A 23,813-nucleotide genomic window follows, 5' to 3' on the forward strand; every position below is an offset into this window, starting at 1 on the left:
TTCTAGTTTATACACAAGCAAGGAACCATTCTTTGTTGTGAAACTAACCTATTTAAAGAAGAAAATTGTAATTGACTCAGTGATTTGCAGTTTCCTTTTTTATTTTCTTAGCTGAGGATGTGAACTTAAATTCTAATTAAAATTGATAAACAAATTAAACTAATTCTTGCAAGTAGAAGTTTTTACCTATGCTCGGTCTATACTATATTCGTAGATTCAGTAATATTGATTTTTAGAGTATACAATTATTTCAATTTTTTTTATATTGATTATTAAATTTTAATTTATTGTAAGAGAAATTTCTGACCATAATGAATACGATCTCTTTTTTTTACTGTCATACATGGCAAGTTTGTATTTAAAAATAAGCTAAAAAACGACCATCACATACGCGCGTGTGTGCATTGTTTTTTTTTTTTTTTATGAATGCAAATATATTAAAAGCCACGAGAAGTGGAAAAAGGCACTAACTCAGAGTTTTCGCACAAAAAGCGACACGACACATAGGAGGCGCACTAAAGGCTACAACCCCGAGAAAGGCCAAAAAACAAACAGTCAAGGGGTCTGAGAACAATGTTGGAAAATCTTCTATTATAATGAAATTAAACTTTAATAAATTAAATTAAAACAATTAAAGTTTGGTTACCGAAGTTTTTTTAACGGAAATGTGATTCATTTCATTGATTACGATAAACCGACTCATCGAGTCTCTCCTTGGTTAGCGAAGTGAAATAAGATAATAGTGTGAGTATTCTAAAAATCAATTACCCGTTTAATTAGTCATAAGTTAGAAAATCAGAAGTTAGAAAAAGATTAAAAGATGTGTAATTCTCAAATACTAAAATGATTAATTCCATAAATAAAATATGAATTCGATCTATTTAGGTACAAAAATTCCTCGTGAGATGTTGAGTTGGTGGACTTGTAAATCAAATCACAAGACTGATGACCTATCAGATCAATCCAGCTAGAATATTTTTTAGATTTACAATTTCAGTCATCTTAATTTTTTTAGACCTAACCCTAATTTCAAAAATCTAAAGTTTATTTGTTACAATTTTAAGAAAATTCATTTTAAATGCTTATGCAACTTGGTTTAATTTATATATCTTTTTCTTCAAAAATTCTCAATTATATAATTTTTTTACTAATTCATAATCGAGCCGAATAAAAACAATCCATATTTTTACCATTCACAAACCTTACTTAGCTAGTACTAAACTCCTTATCATTTGAATCAATTAAAGAAATGAGATTAATTTGTAACTAATAAATCCATTTAATTAGACTAATGTCAAACCAAATTATAAAATATTTTACTTACAATCAAGCACAGGTCTAACTTCAATTGGTCAAATATTGAACTATGAGTTAGGGTTTGGTTAGTCAGTTTAAAATTATTTTGACTAAAAGACTGAGATTAAATTTGAAAAAATAAAAAATCGTTGACTCTGTTAACCAAATAAATGATTTACTAATGATAAAATTAAATAATAATCTGATTATTATCCTAATTTTCATTGATTTGAAAGGCAAATAAAAAGGGCAAAAAGGTAAAAAAAGTAGAAGAAACTCGGTTTCTTTCAGACAATTAACAGGCTCAGGTGGATTAACGTAAATATACGAAGGGAACAACTTCTTTTAAGGTTAGGTCACATGATTTTGCCCGAACCCGAAAATAGTCAGGTGGATTATCGGAAGCTTTCAACACTTCACAGTCCGACACGTGGCACTTTATTATCCTGGTCCCTTTACATTTATTACCACTAATATCTTCCTCATTTTCCCTTCACTTAATCCATCAATTTCCATCACTTCTCCACCGTTTGATCACTACCCACTTCACATCACACCCCAAAGATTAAAATCTTTAAAAAAATAATCAGATTTTGGTTTAAAAATGAGTTAAAAAGACTAGGTTTTGTGTTTCTTAATGGTTCTTGATTATGGGGTCCTATAATAATTGTTAGTGTATTGAACAAAAAAAACCTGGGTTTATTTTTTGTGGGTGGTGAAGAAAAAGAGAGGTTTAGATTCTTATTAATAGTATCCGAGACTCGGTTCACCTAAAAATTTCTCGAGAAAAATGGGGAGAGGTAGGGTTGAGCTGAAGAGAATAGAGAACAAAATTAACAGACAAGTAACGTTTGCGAAGAGAAGAAATGGACTGTTGAAGAAAGCTTATGAGCTTTCTGTTCTTTGTGATGCTGAAGTTGCTCTCATCATCTTCTCTAATAGAGGCAAATTATACGAGTTTTGCAGTAGTTCAAGGTATATTATAATATAATATGTACAAATAAAAATTTCCTTGGTTTTTTAAAACTGAAATTTTAGATCTTTATGTAGCTTAGTGAGCTTTAAAGTGAATCTGTTGTGTTTTTTCTCAAGGTTTTCTATTTCTGTGAATGTCTAGGTGTTTATAGCAGGTTGAGTGTTGGGTTGTTTAGTGTATTGATGGTGGATCTTCAACTGGAAAATTAAAATTTAATAAATTTTTATGACCAAGAAGAAGAAATTATTAAAGATTTTTTATTACTGTTAGATTAGATTGACTCTTTTTCATATAATTTTCTATCTCCTTTTCTTTATTTCCTCTTTTGTTGAATCTCTGAAATTTCCATTTTTGTGTCTTTGAAATTTCTTTTCTTAAAGGTTTTTTGATTGATCTGTTTCTTTTCAAAGCTGGTTTTGTAGTTTTCTCTTAATTATACTAAGATCAAAATTTCATATCTTTTGAGTTCTTTAAAAGTAAAGATCAGTTTTTGTGAAATTTTTGTTTTGAGATCAGTTTTTCCAGCTAGGTTTAGGGTCTTATGACTATAAAGTTTGTTATTTCTGAATCTTGATTCTTGATTTGATTTCTAATTGTTTATCTTTTGGCTCAAGATTTTCAATCAAATCTTTATATGTTTCACTCATATGCAATATTTAAGTTTAGGGTTATGTTTCAGCTTCTTGAAAATCTTAGTTCATGGCTTCATCTCATCTCTTCTGCTTCTGATTTTACTTCAAAATTCCAAGAATTTTGTCCATTAATATCATTTTAATGGTTTCTTGATCAATCAAGAAGAATGAGACATGTTGGTAATAAATCTTCACATCTAGGTAAATCTTCTGCTTCTTACAGTTTGATTAGTTCTTTCTTTTGATTGGATCATAAACTCTATTTCTCTTACTTTTTTTCTCATTTTTTGTTTGTTTTAATGTTTTTAATGAGTTAAATTTGATGGGACATTTAGGTTCTTGATCTTCCCAAAGCTAGTTTGAGTTTAGGGTTTTCTTTATTTCTTTCAGATGTGAACTTTAGATTATGATTGATTTCAAGTGATTCTACAGTGTACACTGTAATGTCTAGAGGATGCTCCAGTTCCTCATGCACCTTAGAACCAATTTTAAAGCTATTTTATTTTATCTTTTAGATCTCTTCTTCTTACAGATACATTCATAATTCTTGGAGTCAGATAAAGGTTTTCTTCTTATTGTCTCTTTTCTTTGAAAGATTTTTTTGGATTTCTTTAGATGTGTAAAAGACTATTAGTTTTTTCTTTTCACTATCACATAATGTTTCTTTGATTTCAGATTCTAGTATTTTTAATTGATCATTTGTTTGAAATTCTGGTTTTCTTGCATTAGTATTCTTATTATTTAAAAGATCATTTTAGACATTAATTAACTTGAGAAGATTTACAATATGATTAAATAGTACCAAAGAGAAATGATCTTGAAGCTCCCAAAAAACTTTGAGATTATATATGGTGCTTGATTTTTATGTTACTGAATTAACTATGGAATTTTACATAATTTTATGAATGCTAACTTCATTAGTAGTAATTGCTTCTAATATCCTTTTGTTTATGAATTTTTGCTGGCTAAATTTTTCTCAACTAATTTTTCACTATAATCACTTAAATATATAGATAAATTGTATCTGTTCTTAATTGCATAGGTTGTGAGTAGGAGATCTTGGATAACCTTCATCAATTGTGAACTCATTAGTCTAAATGTATTTGTGAAAGAAGTTCGCAACATTAGTCCTTCAATTAAAAAAGGATGGAAATTTGATTTAGACAAAATGAATTCATCTATCAATAATTAAAATACGTGGCTATTTATAAAACGATTTTTAAACCTCATCGATCTCATTTGGCATATTTTTCAAGCATTGGAATATGTACTCATGACTTATTTGGAGCTGACATGACGCGATGTTATATACATCAAATTGGGCATACTTCAAATGAGTAATGAGTATATTTTCGCAACATCGAAAAAATATTGGATCAAGCTTGCAAAATTTAAAGAATGCAATATATATAGAAAAGTAATATAGTTATGGATAGGTAAGTTTATTTCACCGTTGATTAATTATTTTCTTGTATAAATATTTAAAACTCTGAATGCATGCTGCTTCTGATGATTTTTTATTCAAATTCTATATGCTGTTTGTTATGATTTTTGATTGAACTCTTTTTATTATGATTTAACTCACTTTTTATGATTTTTGTTTTTTAATTGATTCATATATAATTGTCTCCCTACTCAGCAGCATGCTCAAAACACTTGAGAGGTACCAAAAATGCAACTATGGAGCACCAGAGACAAATGTGTCTGCAAGGGAGGCTCTGGTATCTGCCTTAATTTACTTTTCTATTTTAGACTGCCCTTTTTTTTTTATGAATAGACTGCCCTTTTTAAATTGTAAAAATTAAATATTGTTAATTAGATTCTATATTATTCTTGGTAATGCCTCTACTAGATGCATTTACAAACTTCTAACTTAAGATCTATTTTTTTTATAGCTAACATTGATCTGATGAAGTCAGAATCCAAATTGTTTTTCAAATATGAGAATTTATGCATATATATATATGATTAGTATATCATTTGGTTTGAATGGTATAGAGAAAATATGCTAACTTAAATCAACTAATATTCGAAACCAGTATAAAAAACCAAACAATTTTATCTATTCATAAATTACATTGACAGAAATATTTTTGAAAAAGAATTTCGACTGTCTGGTCTCTCACGACAATTATATTGAAGAAGCAAATAAAAATATAAAAAATATTATTAATACAAATAAGATACAATTTAGTATATGATGTAATTTTTTTGATATATTAGTCCATAAAACTAGACAGATTAATTTTCAAATTTTATAAGTTCTTAAACTATGATCTATTTTTGTCATACAAATAAGTCAAGGGATTAAACCAATAAATTTTAATTGATTTAGTTTGATAACATTTTCATCCCAAGAATTAACAATTTGTATGTAAATTTTTTTATTGATAGCTTTTGCTAAACATTTATTCAACTATATTTCATTTATATTTTATCATATACGGATAGAATCTTTAAAATGGCTAATTAGGGTTTTGTATTGATATAAAACAGCATATGAAATATACTATAATAAAAGCTAATATATGAAACAAAATGACTGATTAGGGTTTTGTATTGAGATTTGATATTTCTTCAGAATTCAGGAACTACACGATTGCTAGTATGAAGTGTCATTGACCTAAATGAATCATCCCATGAAATGGTTATTTCTGTTTTATGGCTATGGCAGCAGGAGCTAAGTAGTCAGCAAGAGTACCTGAAGCTTAAAGCTCGCTACGAATCCCTGCAACGATCTCAGCGGAATCTTCTTGGAGAAGATCTTGGCCCTTTAAGCAGCAAGGAGCTTGAGTCTCTTGAAAGGCAGCTTGATATGTCACTGAAGCAGATCAGATCAACCCGGGTATTCGCCCGTCCACTTCCTATAAAACACGCGCACACAGACACACGCATATATATTAATACTCGATAAATCATTAAGGATGAGATGAACATAGAGTAGATGATACTAAAAGAGTTCAGAATTTGTCCATAAGTGTTTATATTGGTAGTATTATGAATAATGAAATTCTTATTACTAATTCATTTTTGATGTTGAACTGTACAGACCCAATATATGCTGGATCAGCTCACTGACTTACAACGCAAGGTATATATGCAAACATCCTAATTAGGTTTCAACTATTGCAGCTTGTTTTTTGTTCTATTTTTCAATGTATTTTATAATCTGATGTGTAGGAGCACATGCTGAATGAAGCAAATAAGACTCTGAAGCAAAGGGTAGGTTACCCTACAAACTATGTGAGTACACTTACTTACTTCCAGATACTTTGATGTTCTCCTAAAATGATGGAGACTTGTCCTTTCAATTGCTTTATTAATTTGTTGGCATGATTTATGAATGGAACAGAATGATCTGTGTTCTCGGGTCGTAAATTTTGGTGTTTCATTTTTTTCGTAAACGTTTTGAAGGGGTTAAAATATTTTTGTGATGATTGAATTGTAAATTTTTACAAGACGGTTATCTTTATTCAATTTGTTATCTTTTGATAACTGAAGTTTTAGTTATACAACAACGGAAGATTACCATAGAAATTCGGATCAATAATTAATTTTATGGCAATGAAACTGGTAAATTTTGATGATTACACAGTTTTTTGTCGCTATTGACCAGAATGTAATACATCCCGTTGTAAAAATGAAAGTTAGATTATCAAATATAATAAATTGAATCATCCTGCAGTATTTCCAGTTTGTAGCCTGTTTTTATAAAAAAAACTATTGTTTTTTTGTATTTTCCTTTTTGGTGCTATGTCAATTATGATAAATGTAAAGAGTTTATAAGCTGTATATATACACAGTAATTAAGAGTGTCAATATATATGACCAAATGAAGTGGTTGGTGACTTGCAGTTGGTGGATGGATACCAAGCAATGCAGTTGAATCACAGTGCACAAGAAGTGGAGTATGGCCGCCAAGCAGCTCAATCTCAGGGCGATGGCTTCTTTCATCCCTTGGATTGTGAACCTACTTTGCAAATTGGGTATGTCTCCTTGACATTTCATGCATGCAAAATTTGAACTTTTGATTTCAAGAACTTCACTTTGATACGAGAACTTATCGAATCTTATGTTTCAACAATTCATTTCTGCTATCAAAAATACTTATGAAACTCCAAAACTGTGTATCTACAACATATTCTTGTAAAAAAATCATTTCGCTAACTTCCATTTCAACGTTTTCTCATTTTGAAGATCAAATTTTGTTTGGTTTCAGTTTTGCTATTAAATTTTAATTTCATTTCAACGGAAGATTTTTTCAAGCCAAAAATGCATACATCGGAATCGACTTCTGCTAAATTTTTGCCTGAAAACGTGCCACATGCATAATTAATGGCTTACTTGTTGTAATTTGATTGAAATGCAGATACCATCCTGATCAAATAGCAGTAGTGACTGCTGGGCCAAGTGTGAATAATTACATGCCAGGATGGTTACCTTGAATAGTCTCTCAGCCATTTGGTATGCATTTCTTTCATAAGAATGAGCAAATTTATGTTTTGTATTATGGTAATTTGATGGAACAATCAGTTGTAATTTGGATCTATATAATGTTATCCTGTACCTTAGTAACAGCATAAGTAATTAATATTGTGTGTATGTGTTCAAGAACTCATGTACTACTGCCTCTTTTAACAGGCTTTGGTTTGAAAATAATTGTCATCAATTTGATTGCTTAATTCACTAGACCATGTTTAACTTTTTTGCCTATACGTTTTATTAATTAAATTTACTTCCCTCATCCAGTCATCCTTGCTGTTAGGATGATAAATTATAAAAAAGGGTAAAACAATTTTATATATATCTGTGATCAAAACAGAAAAAATAATAATTGTTACAATCGGATCCATCAATTTTACAATTTATGATAATCATATAATCTATAATTTAAATTTCTTTTCGGGAGTGTTTTCTTATGGTATTTCAATTTTGATTCAATGGATAGTTATTTTACACAATTGATTTTTTTATTTCAAGTTAGAAAGAATTATTAAGCCATGATATGTTTAAATTGAGGATTATGTGTTTGAAAAGATTAAAAATAAAGTTTAATGTTATTATCAACATTGCAAAATTGACATATCAAATTGTTATATGTTATTTTAATGATATTTTATCATTTTAGATAAAAATATAGATATAAAAAATCATTTTATCTATAAAAGAAGATGTTATGCTAATGCCAACTAATGGACGTGTGAGTAGCGATGTTAAAATAAATTGAGGTAATGTGTACAAATACAGTGTCGACCTACTCTGTTAACATGATAATGCGCAACTTGAATACGACTTGTTAAGCGTCAACTCGTTTACAATCTTTACTTCCCTATTATATTGCTCAATGCGTTCGCGGATAATATTACTAATCTCGTCGGCTCGAATGGTTACCATGAATATTTCTTAATTTTTTTGGACAAAAAAATAATGCCTACCCTACAATATGGGGTCAAAAAGCCAAAATAAATGATGTTATTAGCCCTTATAAAAGGAAAACTGATTCTTGAGAATCCCTTGCACACTCATGTCACGTCGAGGTACTGCAGAAGAAAAAACTGCAAAATCCCGGTTATTTACACAGAGGGATGGAGAAAATTGCTATCAATAATACATGGGTGAGTAGTAGATTGATGTGCTCGTATGAAAACTCCTGCTCAAACTCAATTCGAGATCTCCATAAATTTTCACATATTGAATCAATCATATCACATCCTAGTTGATTATCTGTAAGTAAAACTGACATAAATTTTCAATGTGTTGATTAATTAACACGTTAAAAAGTTAAAAGACAAATATAAATGTGTAGATTGATTTCCCATCTTTTGAGAAAAGAAACAGAAAATAAGTGTATTGCCCGTAAATCTGACTCTCAAAACGACTCCAAAACTGTAGCCTAAACCCAGAAGGTAAATGTTATGCAGCCCATGATCACTTTTGTGAGGAAGATCATGGACGTAAAAGGCCCACACGGTTGAACATGAGAGTTTGGTTCCGCGAGATTTTGTAATCAATTGGCTGAATTATATTGGCCTCCAATGGAGAATTTTGCTTCAAAAAACGTATCTTTTTTTGTTGAGAAATTTAGGAATTTACCTAAAAAATAAAAATAATAGGTGTTCATACCTCAAACCGGAAAAGTTGGCAAAATTACATCAAAGTTTTAACTTTTTTATACTAATACTCTCTGTGTGTATATATTTGTGATTTTACTCTACCTATATAACATGCAATCTGACATGTGACATATCTCTCTCTCTCTCTCTATCTCTCTCTCATTAACCTGTTGACATTTCTTTTTTACTTTTTCAAACATGTCCTTTGTTGTCTGTGGCCAATTTTTTTTTTTTTTTTCAAATATTTCATTTTTTATTTATTTTTATTTCTTCATTCTTTTAATTATTTTTAAATAATATTTTTAATTAAAATATCAAATATTTCTATTAATTTCAAATAATATGCTACTATTTATATTATATTTTATTATATGGATAGAGGTTTTAAAATTTATATAAATTGAATAAAATAATTAAAATTTGATTAAAAATATTTATAACAGGGATATATTAATTATATATTATGATAATAATAAATTATTACTTTATTATCTTATCATAAATTTTTGCATAATTTTTTTTATAATTTTTACATAAATCTTTTTACATAGTTTATCCAGAATTAAATAACATTTTTATAACCGTACCAGAATATTATCATTAACATTATCATATACTCTTATATGCAAAATTATTTTATATATTTTATATTAGCATAAATATACCACAATATTATCATTAACCGTATAATGCAACACTATTTTACATATTTTATCATAACCTTTATCATAATATTATCATAGTTGTATTATAAATTTATCATAATCTTTCATAACCATAACCTTATCGTAATATTATCATAACCTTATCATAAATTATGTTATAGCTTTATCATAATATTATTGGCGCTTTATCATAATATTATCATAGCCTTATCACAATATTATCTGAGTTTTATCGTAATATTATCATAACTTTTATCATAATCATATCATAATATTATTATTACCTTATCATGATATTATCATTAACTTTATCGTAATTTTTTTTATATAATATATGCAGTCTTATCTTAACATTTTCATAGTCTTATCATAACTTTTTCATAGTCTTATCATAATATTATTATAGCATTCATAAAAGAATGTATTATTATTGTCTTATCATAATATTATTGTAGCCTTATCATAATATTATCATAGCCTTATCAATAATATTATCATAGCCTACCAATAATATTATCATGGCCTTATCATAAATATTATCATAGTTTTATCATAATATTATCATGACCTTATCATAATCTTATCATAGTTTTATCATAATATTATCATAGCCTACCAATAATAGTATCATGGACTTATGATAATATTATCATAGTCTTATCATAGTTTTATCATAATATTATCATAGTCTTATCATAACTTTATCATAGTCTTACCATAACTTTTTCATAATTTTTGTATAATTTATTTTACGTAATATTATCATAATCTTATCATGATATTATCATAAATTTATCATAATTTTTTTAATAATTTATTTAGAATTAAATAATATTATCATAATATTATTACACCCTTATCATAATATTATCATATATATATCATAATATTATCATGATAATCTTATCATAATTTTTGTATAAATTATTTTACGTAATATATATAGAATTAAATAATGTTTTCATAGTAGTACCATAACTTTAATATATTATCATCATAATTTTATTATAAAAAATTATTTTACATACATTATCATAACATTATCATTATATTATCATTACATTATCATTATCTTATGATAATATTTTAATTACCTAATTTTTTAATCATTTTCATAAGTTTATCATAGCCTTATCATAATATAACATAAATGAGTCACATTATTAACAAAAGATAAAAAAAAAAAAAACTGATCCATTCTAGGAATAGGTTTGCAAAGTAGTTACAAATATATTTTTCAGTTAAAAACTACATCTTTGAGGATATAGTATTAGAAAAGAATAAATTGTTGGGCATGTATCAAAATCATCAATCCTTATAGCCAAAAGCCTTCCATATTTCTTTAGACGTTCATTCTTTCTCCACAAATGTTTGACTTGAGAAAGAATCAATATGTTTCGTCTACCCAATGATCAGGGACCAGTTCAACAATATGCTAAAAGCATCATTCAAGATCTCTCAAAAAAAAAAGATCTCTTATACATCTCATTTCCAAAGCCTCCTTCTGATGCCTTCCCCGAAATAAAACCATTCCATAGGAAGATTTCGAACTGTTGAAGCCCCTGAAACAGAGCCAAAAACATACACATTTCCAACTCCAGCAAGTATTTTATAAAGGACAAAAAAGTCAGTTTGAAAAATTTACCTCAAAGCTAACTTTACAAGTTTAGCTTAATTTTCTTGTTCCATCTGCAAATACTTTGTCATCAAGTCAGTAGGAATAACTGACCTCCAAATTGACTAGCAGAATCTTCTTCCTTTAACATTGAATTTAGCCTGTGCCCAAAGAAAATTCCACAATGCTCATTTTTCATTGCTTTCTCTTTCTGGAGATTTAAATTGGCAATAAAGAAAAAATTATTGGTATATAAATTTCTTCAACATTCAAATATTCCTTAAAGAAATTGGTGTTTATGGATAAACAAAAAAAGAAGAGGTCTTAGAATAACAAAAGAAAGAGTTTAATCAGCAAACAGTTATCACATATATTTGATTAAACTATAAAAAAAAGCTAAACAAACAAAGACAGAGATAGAGTTAGGAGTTTGATTTAATTGAAACCCTAGCAAATCAATCAAAAAAATGTAGAAAAGAAGATCGTGTATACCTTCTCACGATCAACAAGTTTAAGAGGCGGCGGACTTAATGGCCGTCCTCCAGGTCTCTTTTGTAACGGAATAAAAGATTTCGATCTTAGTTAACACTTCGTTGCCGGTGAGTTTCAACTGCAAGAACAACTGCAATTAGCACCACAGCGACAACGGCCAACCGACGATGACAGTGCAGAATAATTTGAATTTAGAGAGTCATCTCAAAAAAATTCAGTTGATAATACTTGATCTTCGTCGGAGCACCGCCGGCATCAGTGAATGAAAATAAATTCGAAGAAAAACACGATGTTGAGAGATTAAGGAAAAGAAAAGCAAGAGTAAAAAGTTAAAAAGAAAAGAGTTACAGAGTATTATAGGAAATGATAGAGAGTAAATAAAAAAATTATATAACATATTAGAGTAAAAATATAAAAGTAGAAAAAACAGAGAGTATTTTTCGTAACTTAATTTGGCTGATGTAGATTTTACAAATATTTTAAAAATTAGAGTATTTTTTCTAAATTTCTCTTTTTTGTTTTAGTCGTAATATTTATTTCATTTTTAAAATTTATTTTTATTTTTATTTTTATTTTTATTTTTATTTAAATATAACTTATTTGTATTTTTACTTTTTTCTTTTGAATACTTATATTTTTTTCATCTATTTTGTCTTTTTATCCGCTAATTAAAATAATTAAATTTTCAGTCATCGCCACCACCGAATTCTCTTATTCTAGATTTTTTTTATATCTGTCAATTGTCAATTATTATTAATAATTTTGTTAATATTTTTTTAAAAAATAATTGACTGATTCACCTTTTTTCGTGATAATTGTTTAATATATTGTTTGAATTGTTCTAGCATCATTTTGAAAGAATCGACGCTTTTTCTGGCAATTGTTTTAATAAAAAATGGATGAAGTCGTCATTTTCTTCACAAATGATGTTTTGATCGAGTCTAAAAATGTTTTGAAAATAATTTTAGAAATCATCTGAAATTATTTTTTTGGAACAATTTTTTTTGAACTCTTTAACTTTGATATTCAATTTAAAATTTATAATATTATTTATTAGTGTTTATAGACATATTATAACAATCAAGAGTCAATTTGGAGCTTCTAGCATAAAATAGGATTTTTTATTTTTTTTATAGAAATAGAAAGTTTTTTTGTGCCCATAACTACCAAGAGTCACGGGCGCGAAGTATTAGGATTTGACTGAATTCATATTATTGAAAAAGCTTTGTAGAGGGCATGGTTGTGGTAATGACCGTTATAGGTACAACATATATATTTGAATAGCCCAACGTTGGCTGCAAAACATAAAAACAATGTTGAAAGACCCTGATAAAGCGACATGTCGCAGGCGCGGCACTTTTTAGGGAGGACGCGGCATACTGAATTTTTACATAATTTTTGTCATTTTTTATGGCTTGAATAGAATTTATTGAGGGTTATAAATATCCCCCAACTACACATTGATTACGAAAATCATTACTCTACAACTATTCCTTGGCTTTCAATTAAACATTACTCAAATTGTTCTGCATCAAAGTTATTGATTGTTTTTTCATTTTATGTTTTGGCCTAATGTCTTAAAAAACCCCGACCTTTTAGCCCCTTTTCAATCATACCCTGACGTTGAAAATTTGTCAATTTTACCCTATTTTGCATTTTTGTGTTTCAATTGTACCCTGAAAAATTAAATTAACGTCTTTTGCGTTTGGAAATTTGTTTAAAACATTCTCCATATCTCACATATATTGATTGTATATTTTTAAAATTTATTTAAATTTAGTTAAATTAATTAAAACTTTAAATTAGTGTTAATTTGATTATGGTTTTTAGTTAGTTTTTAAAAATAAATGACTTATTTGTACTTTTTTTAATAAAAAAGAATTTAATTTCATGTTTAGACTTAATTAATTGAATGATTTCATCATTTACGTAAAAAAATTAACAAAAATTAAAATATTGGGGTACAATTGAAAACGGAAAATTCAAAAGTGGGTAAAATCGACAAATTTTCAACGTCGGGGTGGAATTGAAAAAAAGTTTAAAGGTGAGGGGTTTTTGAGTGATTAGGCCTTATGTTTTTGTGTTGATAAACACTTATTTATTCAACCATTAATGTAGATTAGTTTTACTCTTGAAAAATCATTAGTTTGTGAGTTTGAATTTAACTCTAAAAAACTCTATTGTATTTTTGGTGTAAGGTTAAAAATACTATTTAGTGGATTTTCAAATTTCATATCTTTGATTGAGCACTGAATGTATAATCAGTTTGTTTGTTGAACCACTTTAAATCTCGTATTTATCTTCTAAATTAAAATACATTTTTCAATTTTTTAAAAATACTTAATTCACTCTCCCGTAGGTTGCATCTAGGACTTTATGTTTAATACCGTTTTAAAACTATAATCTTATTCTTTTTAGATATCTATATTAATTTATTAATATAATAATCAAATAATTGATGAAACAATTAAAAAATATATTCACCGATGTTCTTTATAATACATTTTTGATCTACCGTTGTTTTGATTTTACAGTCAAGTTTATAATAATTATAAATTGATACTAGTTTATAAATGAGTATTGAAAATTACAATTTGACTTTTGAAATTTTTGTAAGACCCAATATAATTAAATAAAAAATTCATTTAAATTAAAATCAAATTACTTTGAAGATTTTTTATTTTAAGTTGGGTAAATTATCTTTATGGTTTAATCTATTTTTAAACATTTTTTGTTTCTTTACTTGATTTAGATACTTCGAAATTTCTTTAATTATTTAGTTCTTATATTTTTAAAAACAATTTTACTTGACCTCATATTTTTACATTATTATTAACAAGAAAACTGTATAAAAACTTTATGATAAATTTTGCATGCTTTTTATCTATCATTACCAGAAATCATTATATCTTGAAAAATCATAAATTTAAAATTTAAGTGACCGTAATTTCCCTCTCTTTGATGAGAATTGAAAGATCAAAATTCATCAAAGGTGATGTAAGCATTTTATGTTTTTTTTAGAAAGAGAGTTAATTATGAAGATTCAACTTATAAGGAGGAAAAGTCATATAACAAAGACTTAAATACGATCATTTAAAAAATCAAACTTCAAAATAATAGGCAACAATAAGAATACAAGCAAAAAAATAATCGAAAAACAAGAAAATTCTAAACATACATCCCCAAACTTAACTCAACGATTTCGTTAGAAGGGTGTTTCGATATTTTCTTCTACTGATCTGTCATTCAAACCGCTTGATCATTTGAATCATACTATTTCCGATCTTCGGTCTTCATCTTCATTGAAAAGATAGATTTATATCCTTTTCATTTCTTAAATCTACAATATTTTAGAGTTAAAATTCAAACAAACACTAAAATTTCTTGTGGATCTAAGAAATCTAATCAAAGGAGGAAAAAAGATTTAAACTTTATTCTAACAAATAAAAAATAAGACTCAAATCAAACAAAAATTAGACTTTAAATCTTATATTTATTGAGCTAAAAGTTAGAGCAGATCTATAATAATTACGACCAAATCATTCAATTTTTTACAATTACGTATAATTTGAAAACTTTTTCTTTCTATAATGACCAAAAGTTTAAGTTTCATTTTTTATAATCCAAATCTTAGCGTTTCTTTATCAATTGCGACCCAACGTTTTTATTAATAACTCTTTTTAGATGTTAAACAAAAAAATTAAAATTGTACGTAAAATTTTGAATTTTAAAAATCAAATTTAAAAGTTCACAAATGCAATTTTTTTAAATTAGATATAATTGTAAAAATAAAAAAATTGACTGTGCGGATTGATAAAAAAATGTATAGATTTAGATTTAAAAGATAGTTTAGTATTTTCTAAACTTATACTGATATTTCCATTATTTTATGTGATTATGGATTTTGTTTGAATTCTTTTTTTAGAGGAATTTTGTTTGAATTCTAAATGTTTCAGTTTGTTCGTATATTGATTGTTAGTGTTACTTCTGTTACGCTCGAACTCAAAATTGATTGATTTGTTATTTTTATTATGTCAAATAAAAATTTATTAGTAGTCTTGCTATAAAAAATAGCTAAAACACCAATTTGTTATATTTTATCAAAAAAATATAATGACAATTGAAAACATAAAAATATTCTAAAAATGCAAACACCATAATACTATAATTTTCCATAATCACATTTACAATTTCTCTATACTCCTTTCCAATACCACTCCACTTTGCAAACCATACCGCCTTTGTTCACTATTAATTTCTTTTAAAAAAAATATCTATTTGTATCCATTGCTGTCCTGCCACGTATGAGACAATCAGTGGGATGAGTTCAAATAGAACACATGCGGATATGCCACGTGTAAAGTAAGCAGTCGTTTCAAGTTTCCAACCATACATTGACCTCTGCTTTTTGAAAAATGCAACTTTTCTAGCGCATTCTTCATATTGTCCCATTTCATTCTCTGCCGAATGATTATCATTATACAATTAACAAACATTGTATTATATTTTTAAAGTATACTTTAAATTTTTATTATTAATAATACTAAATAGTTTTTTATTCTCCTTATATAAACTCTTTTTTTAGTGAGGCGGATTAGGGCGAAAAAGGAGAAAAAAAAATGGGGAGGAAGAAGGTGGTTATGAAGCGGATTGAAGATAAGAGCAGCCGTCAAGTGACGTTTTCTAAACGGCGTAACGGATTGATGAAGAAAGCTCGTGAGATCTCCGTTCTTTGCGACTGTGAAATCGCCGTTATTGTCTTCTCTAACAGCGGCAAACACTATCACTTCTCTAGCACCAACTCTAGGTATGCACTCTATGCATTGATTTTTCATTTTCTGTTTGGTTGCCTAGAAAATTAGCAGTTAGAAAGGAAAATGTCGCTTACTGAATCAAACTCTAATTAGTAGTGAAAAATGTGACTAATTAGTTTCGCTCTCTAGTGTGATTTTTTCTAGGGTTTTGGTTTTTTCATTACTTTTGAATAAATTAATTTTAATTTGATTTGTCTAACTGGCTAGATTTTACTGGCTTGATTTACGGCTAATTTACGAAATAAAAATCTCTGGCTTTGCATTTTAAAACTACGGTTACAAGCATTGAATCACAGTCATTGCCATCTGTACATAGTTTCTGACGACACGTTACTTAGGTTTTACTAAGCCAACTATGTTTGTTATGGAAAGAAAATCACAGACGTGTTGGATAACTTTTGTTTGTGATCTTCTTTATATTTTCTCTGGATCATTATCCGATTTAGCCTTGTTTGTTTCCATGATTAATTTGTCTTTCTCGAGTAACTGGACTAAACAAACCCCACTATCAATAAGCTGTTTCGAATTTTATAATTTTTTCCTGCAATATAACAGAAATTGTTGTGTCAATCAACTTCGGCACGTAGGACTGTGAACTATTCGCTCATCGAGAGACACATGTCTAAAATAAATGTGATAACCAATCATTAAAATATGATCAATTAATATAATAATTAATGATTGATTAACACATTTATTATTGACATGTGTCCCACGATGATTCATAATTTTACATGGCCAATTTTATTCAGACAAATATTTTTCGAAATACAGACAACATGAATGAAAATTTTGAGGCCATGTTTAAAATGAAGTATTTACCAAAATAGTGAATTCGATAAAATGAATATGCCGATCATAAAAATTATGGTAATATTCTAAACTAGTTGAAAGTCCGTGTAAATCCACATAACTAATTAATGAAATATATTTTATTTAATTAGAAAAATTAATGAAATTACCTATTAATAATAATTTTTAAAATTAAATTAAGTTTTTATTTAAATTGAAAATCTAACTCATTTGGTACAAATACTTGAATCGAATTGAAAAACTAATGAGAATTATCTTTAACAACTTTAATATATTAACAAATGTTTTGTTTAAATTGAAAATTTATGAAAACACTCTTTTAATCCTCTTAATTACATAAAGGCCTAATATCTTAAAAAACCCTCGACCTTTTAGCCCCTTTTCAATCATACCCTGACGTTGAAAATTTGTCAATTTTACCCTATTTTGCATTTTTGTGTTTCAATTGTACCCTGAAAAATTAAATTAACGTCTTTTGCGTTTGGAAATTTGTTTAAAACATTCTCCATGTCTCGCATATATTAATTGTATATTTTTAAAATTTATTTAAATTTAGTTAAATTAATTAAGAATTTAAATTAGTGTTAATTTGATTATGATTTTTAGTTAGTTTTTAAAAATAAAGAATTTATTTGTACTTTTTTGAATAAAAAAGAATTTAATTTCATGTTTAGACTTAATTAATTGAATGATTTCATCATTTAAGTAAAAAAATTAACAAAAATTAAAATATTGGGGTACAATTGAAAATGGAAAATTCAAAAGTGAGTAAAATTGACAAATTTTCAACGTCGGAGTGGAATTGAAAAAAAGTTTAAAGGTGAGGAGTTTTTGAGTGATTAGGCCTTATATAAATATATAGATATATTTCAAAGTTCAAATTAAATTTTTAGGCGAATCTCAAATTATAATTTTATTATATCTAACACATGTTTCCTACACTCGAATATCTATCGAGATTGAAGCATGAACAAGTACAAGTCTTCTTTATTAATTGTCTTTTATTCAATTGTTTAGTTTAAAGAGTAAAGATTTAAACATTGAGATCCTTAATCTGTGAAGCACCAACACTTTTAGGTGGTGTTGTATATAAAGGGAAACAAGACAAAGTAAACGTTTGGAAGAAATTTTTACGGTTGAAAGGCAATAACACGCCGGAGATACTCTATAAGAGACGTTGAGAGTGTTTTAGTGTTGAAAACTTATTATTGAAATTAATTGTAGTGAATTAACTTTTTGGAAATTGTTGAATGAATCAATTATTTGCATAATGTGTATATTTGTGTGCATATATACAGTTTTAAATAATATATGTAAAAGTACAATTAATTTTCCGTTTTTCCGACGTGTCCCTCGTCTTTATGTTAAATTGTTATTCACTGCGCTGGTTTCAGAGAAATTCACCACGTTATCCATGGATTAAATCTATCACATTATAACACGTCACTAAAATGATGTCAATATATCTTGTAATATTATTATGCAAATGTGTAAATAAGTAACAAATGAATGTACAAGATTGTCATCATTTTATTAACGTGTCATAATGTGATAGATTTATTTCATGGATGACGTGATAGACTGAATCTACGTAAAAAAAAATTCTTATTTTCATATCGGTATCTATTTCCAATTTTGTACTCGTGCCGGTGCTTCCCAACTCTTAGCTAGTCCACCAGATTAACAAGATTCTTAAGTGTCACAATTGTAGTGGGCGATAATAGTTTTCCTTAAAGTTTAACATTGATGAAGTGACATTAGCACTAGCAGTCCATTAAATTGAAAATTGTTATTCATAAGCATACATGCTAATGCTTGCACATATGCTTACAAGTTCATGCATGCACAACGTAAACTTTAAACTCTTTTTATCTTTATATATTTATAACTTAAATTAACTATGGATCCTTAGACCAATCCATGTATTTTATAACAATTTTCAAGCTACTAAATGTCACATATTGCTTCCTTAAGCTGAATATTAATTGTCTTTTTTTCCCTTCTGAAATTAGATCATCTTTGTCTTTGAAGTGCCTCCAACGTTAATTTTGCTTTTGCCTTTGGAAACAAATTTCCTTTCAACATTCAGCTATTGTTGATCCTCATATATATACTCCTAATTCACTTTTCTTATATTTTATAACCAAATTTAATTTTAAAATATTACTCATGAAAGAGAGATGTAACTTTTTATGACAAAATCGAGTTTTGGAAGCGGAGAACATCGAATATCGTATAAATTCTAAATAATCACAAATTCATTTTTATGTTTTACAAATTCATTTTTTGTTCTTCCTTTACTCCCTTTCTCTAAATATATATTGCTACAAATCACCTTAAGGCTCTTGCAGTGCTATACGAATAAACTATGATCTTATTATTAAATTTATTGTAGTCATTATATAGAATTGAATTGTTATCTATTCTTGGAATCTCGGGTTTATGTGTTTATCTTAATAGTTGCTAGACATTTTCCAACTTCACATAACATATAATTGCCAAAGGCGGTGAGAAGATAAACTTGAGTTAGAAAATATTGCGGTTACATAAGGGGGTTAAAAAATATTGCGGTATTGAAACTATTAGGTCTTTTTAAAACGATAACCGAACTTCTTTCTTTCCTAAGGTTACCAACCGTACATTTTGTGCGTACATAACTAAACAATTTTTGTATATTTTTACTTACGTGGACGATGCAAATAGAATATTCAGTTAACTAAGTTATAGTGGAATAAACCAAAGCAGAAAGATTCAAATAGTTGAGAGTACTTCTCTATATTTTGTAGCAAAATTGAGCTCTATAATAAATTTAACTCATTCCTTGTGAGCTACATCTAATCTAATGTTGAAAAGTAATTGGACTCATAACTGGCATTACATTTTATGACAGTTTGCCCGAGATTCTCAACAAATACAAAACGCGTTTTGAAGGGGAGTTTACACATTTATACCAAGAAGAGGATGCAAGCAGGAAATCCTACGTAGAGCTACTGCGAATAGTTGAAACGCAAGTTCTCTAACTATTCTATGCCTCTTCTCAAAAGGTAAAAGCTTGAAAGAATTGGTTAACTGACAAAGCTTTAAGTGACACAGGTGCGTTGAAGGTCCTAATAATGATGAGCAGCATAGTTTATCAGACCTTATAAATCTGGAGAACCAACTCGACGCCGCACTGAGAGATACCAGATATAAAAAGGTAGGTAATATCATTCTTATGGTTTATCACACGTGGACTTTAATATCAACTTGCACCCTGATGGCCGATTAATACTTAAATTAATATTTTTATCAATGAGTCCTTTGAACTTATCAATTCTTATTAATTAGATCAAATATATCAATTTTGAGAACAAATAGGAGGCTAATTGACCAAAAATTTTGATTAACTGATAAAAATTAAGAAGTTCATGGGATTAATTTATAACAAAGTTATTTTTGATATTAACTGTTCATTACATGCAAGTTTACGGAGCAAATCGGTATATTAGTCATTATGTGTGATGCCTCAAGTTTGTTCATACTACATGCATCTTTCTTGGCTGTTAGTACTAATCCTTATTATAAATCCGACATCGTCACAATTATAGCATTATTATTACACTATGCTAATTGACTATGATATGTGGGTCACTACGTAAATGTAGTTTGGTTTCTCATCATTGAGAAACCGGGAAATTCTAGTTTAATTTCTCATCATTGAGAAACCGGGAAATTCTAGTTTAATTTTAGGCATACTAACATTAATTGTCCAAGAAAATTATATTCCCTGGTTCTAGCTTTCGTCTATTCCAATTTAATTTGAGAAAGTTGCTTAAAAGTCATTAAGATTTGAGCAATCTCAGCTACATATAGCTATTATCTAGAAGCACCATGGGTTTCACAAACTATGATATTTTCAAATTTTGCACAAAGCTATATATGCTTTTGGCATTCAGCTTATGTGAGTTGGTAATAAATCCACATGCATGGTAAAGTTAGACATCTAACTTTTGCGAACATTATAGTTTCCGCTTTCCGTGTATTGCTGACATAACTTCAAATTCTATGACTATTTCTAAGTGATACTCAGGATAATTTCTTATGTGCTCTTGTTATACTGTATGGACGATAAATGATATGTACTGGTCACATTTTGCATTTCGGGTTTGTATTTTTGCTTGTAAAAGCAACACCAACTAATAGAGTTAGAATTATAGAGCGAGGTAGGCAATATTGCCAAGAGTATGTCCTCGCTTAAGCTATGTATATATATGTGTGTATGTGTATATATATATTATATATATATTATAATGAGCTACAAACAACCAGATGAAATAGATGGCATAACAGTTTGTTGTTGACTTTGAAAACGACTATGATGAGTCCCTCTATGAACCTTCTCTTTCTTGGTTTTGACGAAGAAGTCTCGAATACTTATTTTAGTGTAGCAGATAGTTCCTAATATTTTCACTGAAATCATTCCCCTTCATAAAAAATTTCCGTATTCTCATTGCATCAATGTTCTTGCAGACTCAACTAATGGTGGAATCTATAAGTGCTCTTCACCAAAAGGTACGCAATCACTCCTCTTATAAGAGATCTACTTTAAGTTTGAATAAGTTTGATAATGGTTTCAAGAATAAACAAGTGAATAAACTCTAGAGATGATCGTCTTGGAATAGAATATCTTGTTTTGTTTTTTTGGATAAATGAATATCTTGTTTTGTTTCCTGAATCTAATCTTTCATATTTGGTGTCAACTTCTTTTTAATACAAAATTAACTGTAATTTGTTTTTAATTTAAATACTGAAACTTTAAATTATAAGCAACTTGAAATTCCTTAAAAATTTCAAGTCAAATTAATAAGAAGTATTAAGTTTCAGCTGTCACTAAACATTCACTTTATTTTATTTTGCTATAGGAGGAATATTCTTCTTTTTCCGTGACGTGGTAAAAACTAGTTACTATATAAACTGATCAATTTGGCCGGAAATCACTCTTGTAATTTTAAAAAACAGTACGCTAATTGAAATATATTAAAATTCTGTGACCAAAATGATATAAATGAAAGTTTAGTGATCACAAAAATCAAATAACTTATGTCTCTGTTTATTGATTCCATGCTTGCAAATTTCATGTTTGTCATCTGCATCTACCTCAAGACATATCGACAAACTAGTAAACTCAAACATAGTATGATACTTGTCAAAGAAACAAATAGTATGATATACTTAAATTTACTTTGATTCCAAAACGATTTGTTAGGATTAACAATTTTGTCTAATTAGCATACGAAAATAAAAAACGCTAAAATGAAAAATGTCTGAAATCGATTTTGTAGAATCAAACATTTCATAAGAGTAGAAGATTATAAATTTAGACTAGAAGCAAACACCAAATATATAGAGAACTAATATATACATAAATATTATAAGCACAGGATTAAGGTTATGCTGGACTATTTAAAAATTGAGAATTTAGGTGTAATAATGCATATATTTTGATATTGCTGACAATTTATGTTCTCGAATCTTATCAGGAAACCAAACTAAAAGAGGAAAATGAAGTTCTAGAGAAGGAGGTACGTATAAATGTAAAACCTAACAGTAATTAACAAAATAGCTGAATCATTCTTAAATAACAATTTTTACCTGTTACCCTTAGGTTAAAGCAATGAGGAACTCTGTGGAGAAGATGAATGAGGCCAGCAGCCACCATGAAAGGGCAACTTTGAGTTTGCTTCACTAGTAAGTAAGTGCAGCTATCGATACTCATTGTTTAGGGTTTCCTCTTCTAAATTACTATTTACCCTAACATGTATGATTAAATACAAACTAAATATTATTATGTAATTATGCATTAAGACATCCAATTATTATTATTATTTTGTTATTATTAGGGTAAATCAGGGCTAGGATTTTTCTTTTCTTTTTCTAAAGACAGATAGGAGAAAATTAACACGGTTGTTGCTGGACTAGTAGACACCTATGCTTAAAACATGCAATCCTAATCTTGGCTAAATCCATCTGGGAGTCCTTGAATTTTAAACTTTTTTTTTTCCGAAGATTCTTGTACTTTAATTAATTTTGTTTTACTTGCATCCTCTACTTACCTATTTTTTAATTTTTATATTCTTTTGTGTGACTAGAGAAAAAAAATATTGTAAGTAAAAGAACTAGAAAAAATTAAAAAAATGATCTGAAAATCGAAAAATAAATAAGTATAGGAATCAAGTAATATAAAATTAAAATATTAAACCTTCCAAAAAAAAATTAAAATATAGGGACCTTTAAATGAATTTATCCCTGATCTTTGCTCCAATTTAACTTGCAGTTTTTCTGAATGCTTTTGATTTTTATACATGATACTTGCAACTTACTCGACCTGTCTAAATTCGATCTGTTTGGGCCGGGCTTC

General features: G+C 27.9%; 2 protein-coding genes and 1 long non-coding RNA gene across 12 annotated transcripts; 2 read left to right on the forward strand and 1 right to left on the reverse strand.

Moving 5' to 3' along the window:
• The first annotated feature begins 1,794 nt into the window (after positions 1-1,794).
• On the forward strand, positions 1,795-7,586 carry LOC126657512 (agamous-like MADS-box protein MADS4). 8 transcript variants are annotated; one of them, XM_050352218.2, is made up of 7 exons: positions 1,795-2,271; positions 4,547-4,625; positions 5,582-5,749; positions 5,954-5,995; positions 6,085-6,126; positions 6,760-6,890; positions 7,274-7,586. In XM_050352218.2, exons 1-7 carry the CDS (start codon positions 2,087-2,089, stop codon positions 7,347-7,349), a joined length of 723 nt encoding a protein of 240 aa, XP_050208175.1. In that variant the 5' UTR covers positions 1,795-2,086; the 3' UTR covers positions 7,350-7,586. The 8 variants fall into 8 exon arrangements, with proteins under 8 accessions (XP_050208175.1, XP_050208174.1, XP_050208173.1 ...); XM_050352217.2 differs by having other exon boundaries at positions 1,796-2,271; positions 4,544-4,625; XM_050352216.2 differs by having other exon boundaries at positions 1,797-2,271; positions 5,579-5,749.
• A 3,273-nt stretch (positions 7,587-10,859) lies between these two features.
• LOC126657513 (uncharacterized) lies at positions 10,860-12,149 on the reverse strand. Of its 3 annotated transcripts, XR_007633357.2 has the most exons (3): positions 11,790-12,149; positions 11,328-11,458; positions 10,860-11,244 (listed from the first exon to the last, which is right to left on the reverse strand). It is a non-coding gene; the product is annotated as an uncharacterized LOC126657513 (long non-coding RNA). The 3 variants fall into 3 exon arrangements; XR_007633356.2 differs by having other exon boundaries at positions 10,860-11,458; XR_007633358.2 differs by having other exon boundaries at positions 10,860-11,508.
• Positions 12,150-16,241: 4,092 nt separating this feature from the next.
• Positions 16,242-23,288, forward strand: LOC130014460 (MADS-box protein FLOWERING LOCUS C-like). Its single transcript, XM_050349505.2, has 6 exons — positions 16,242-16,596; positions 20,307-20,423; positions 20,510-20,612; positions 21,926-21,967; positions 22,936-22,977; positions 23,061-23,288. The coding sequence occupies exons 1-6, from the start codon at positions 16,409-16,411 to the stop codon at positions 23,142-23,144; spliced, it is 576 nt and encodes a 191-aa protein (XP_050205462.1). The 5' UTR covers positions 16,242-16,408; the 3' UTR covers positions 23,145-23,288.
• The last annotated feature ends 525 nt before the right edge of the window (positions 23,289-23,813 follow it).

This window comes from Mercurialis annua, linkage group LG7 (assembly GCF_937616625.2).
Source record: "Mercurialis annua linkage group LG7, ddMerAnnu1.2, whole genome shotgun sequence".
In the NCBI taxonomy this organism is placed as follows: domain Eukaryota; kingdom Viridiplantae; phylum Streptophyta; class Magnoliopsida; order Malpighiales; family Euphorbiaceae; genus Mercurialis; species Mercurialis annua.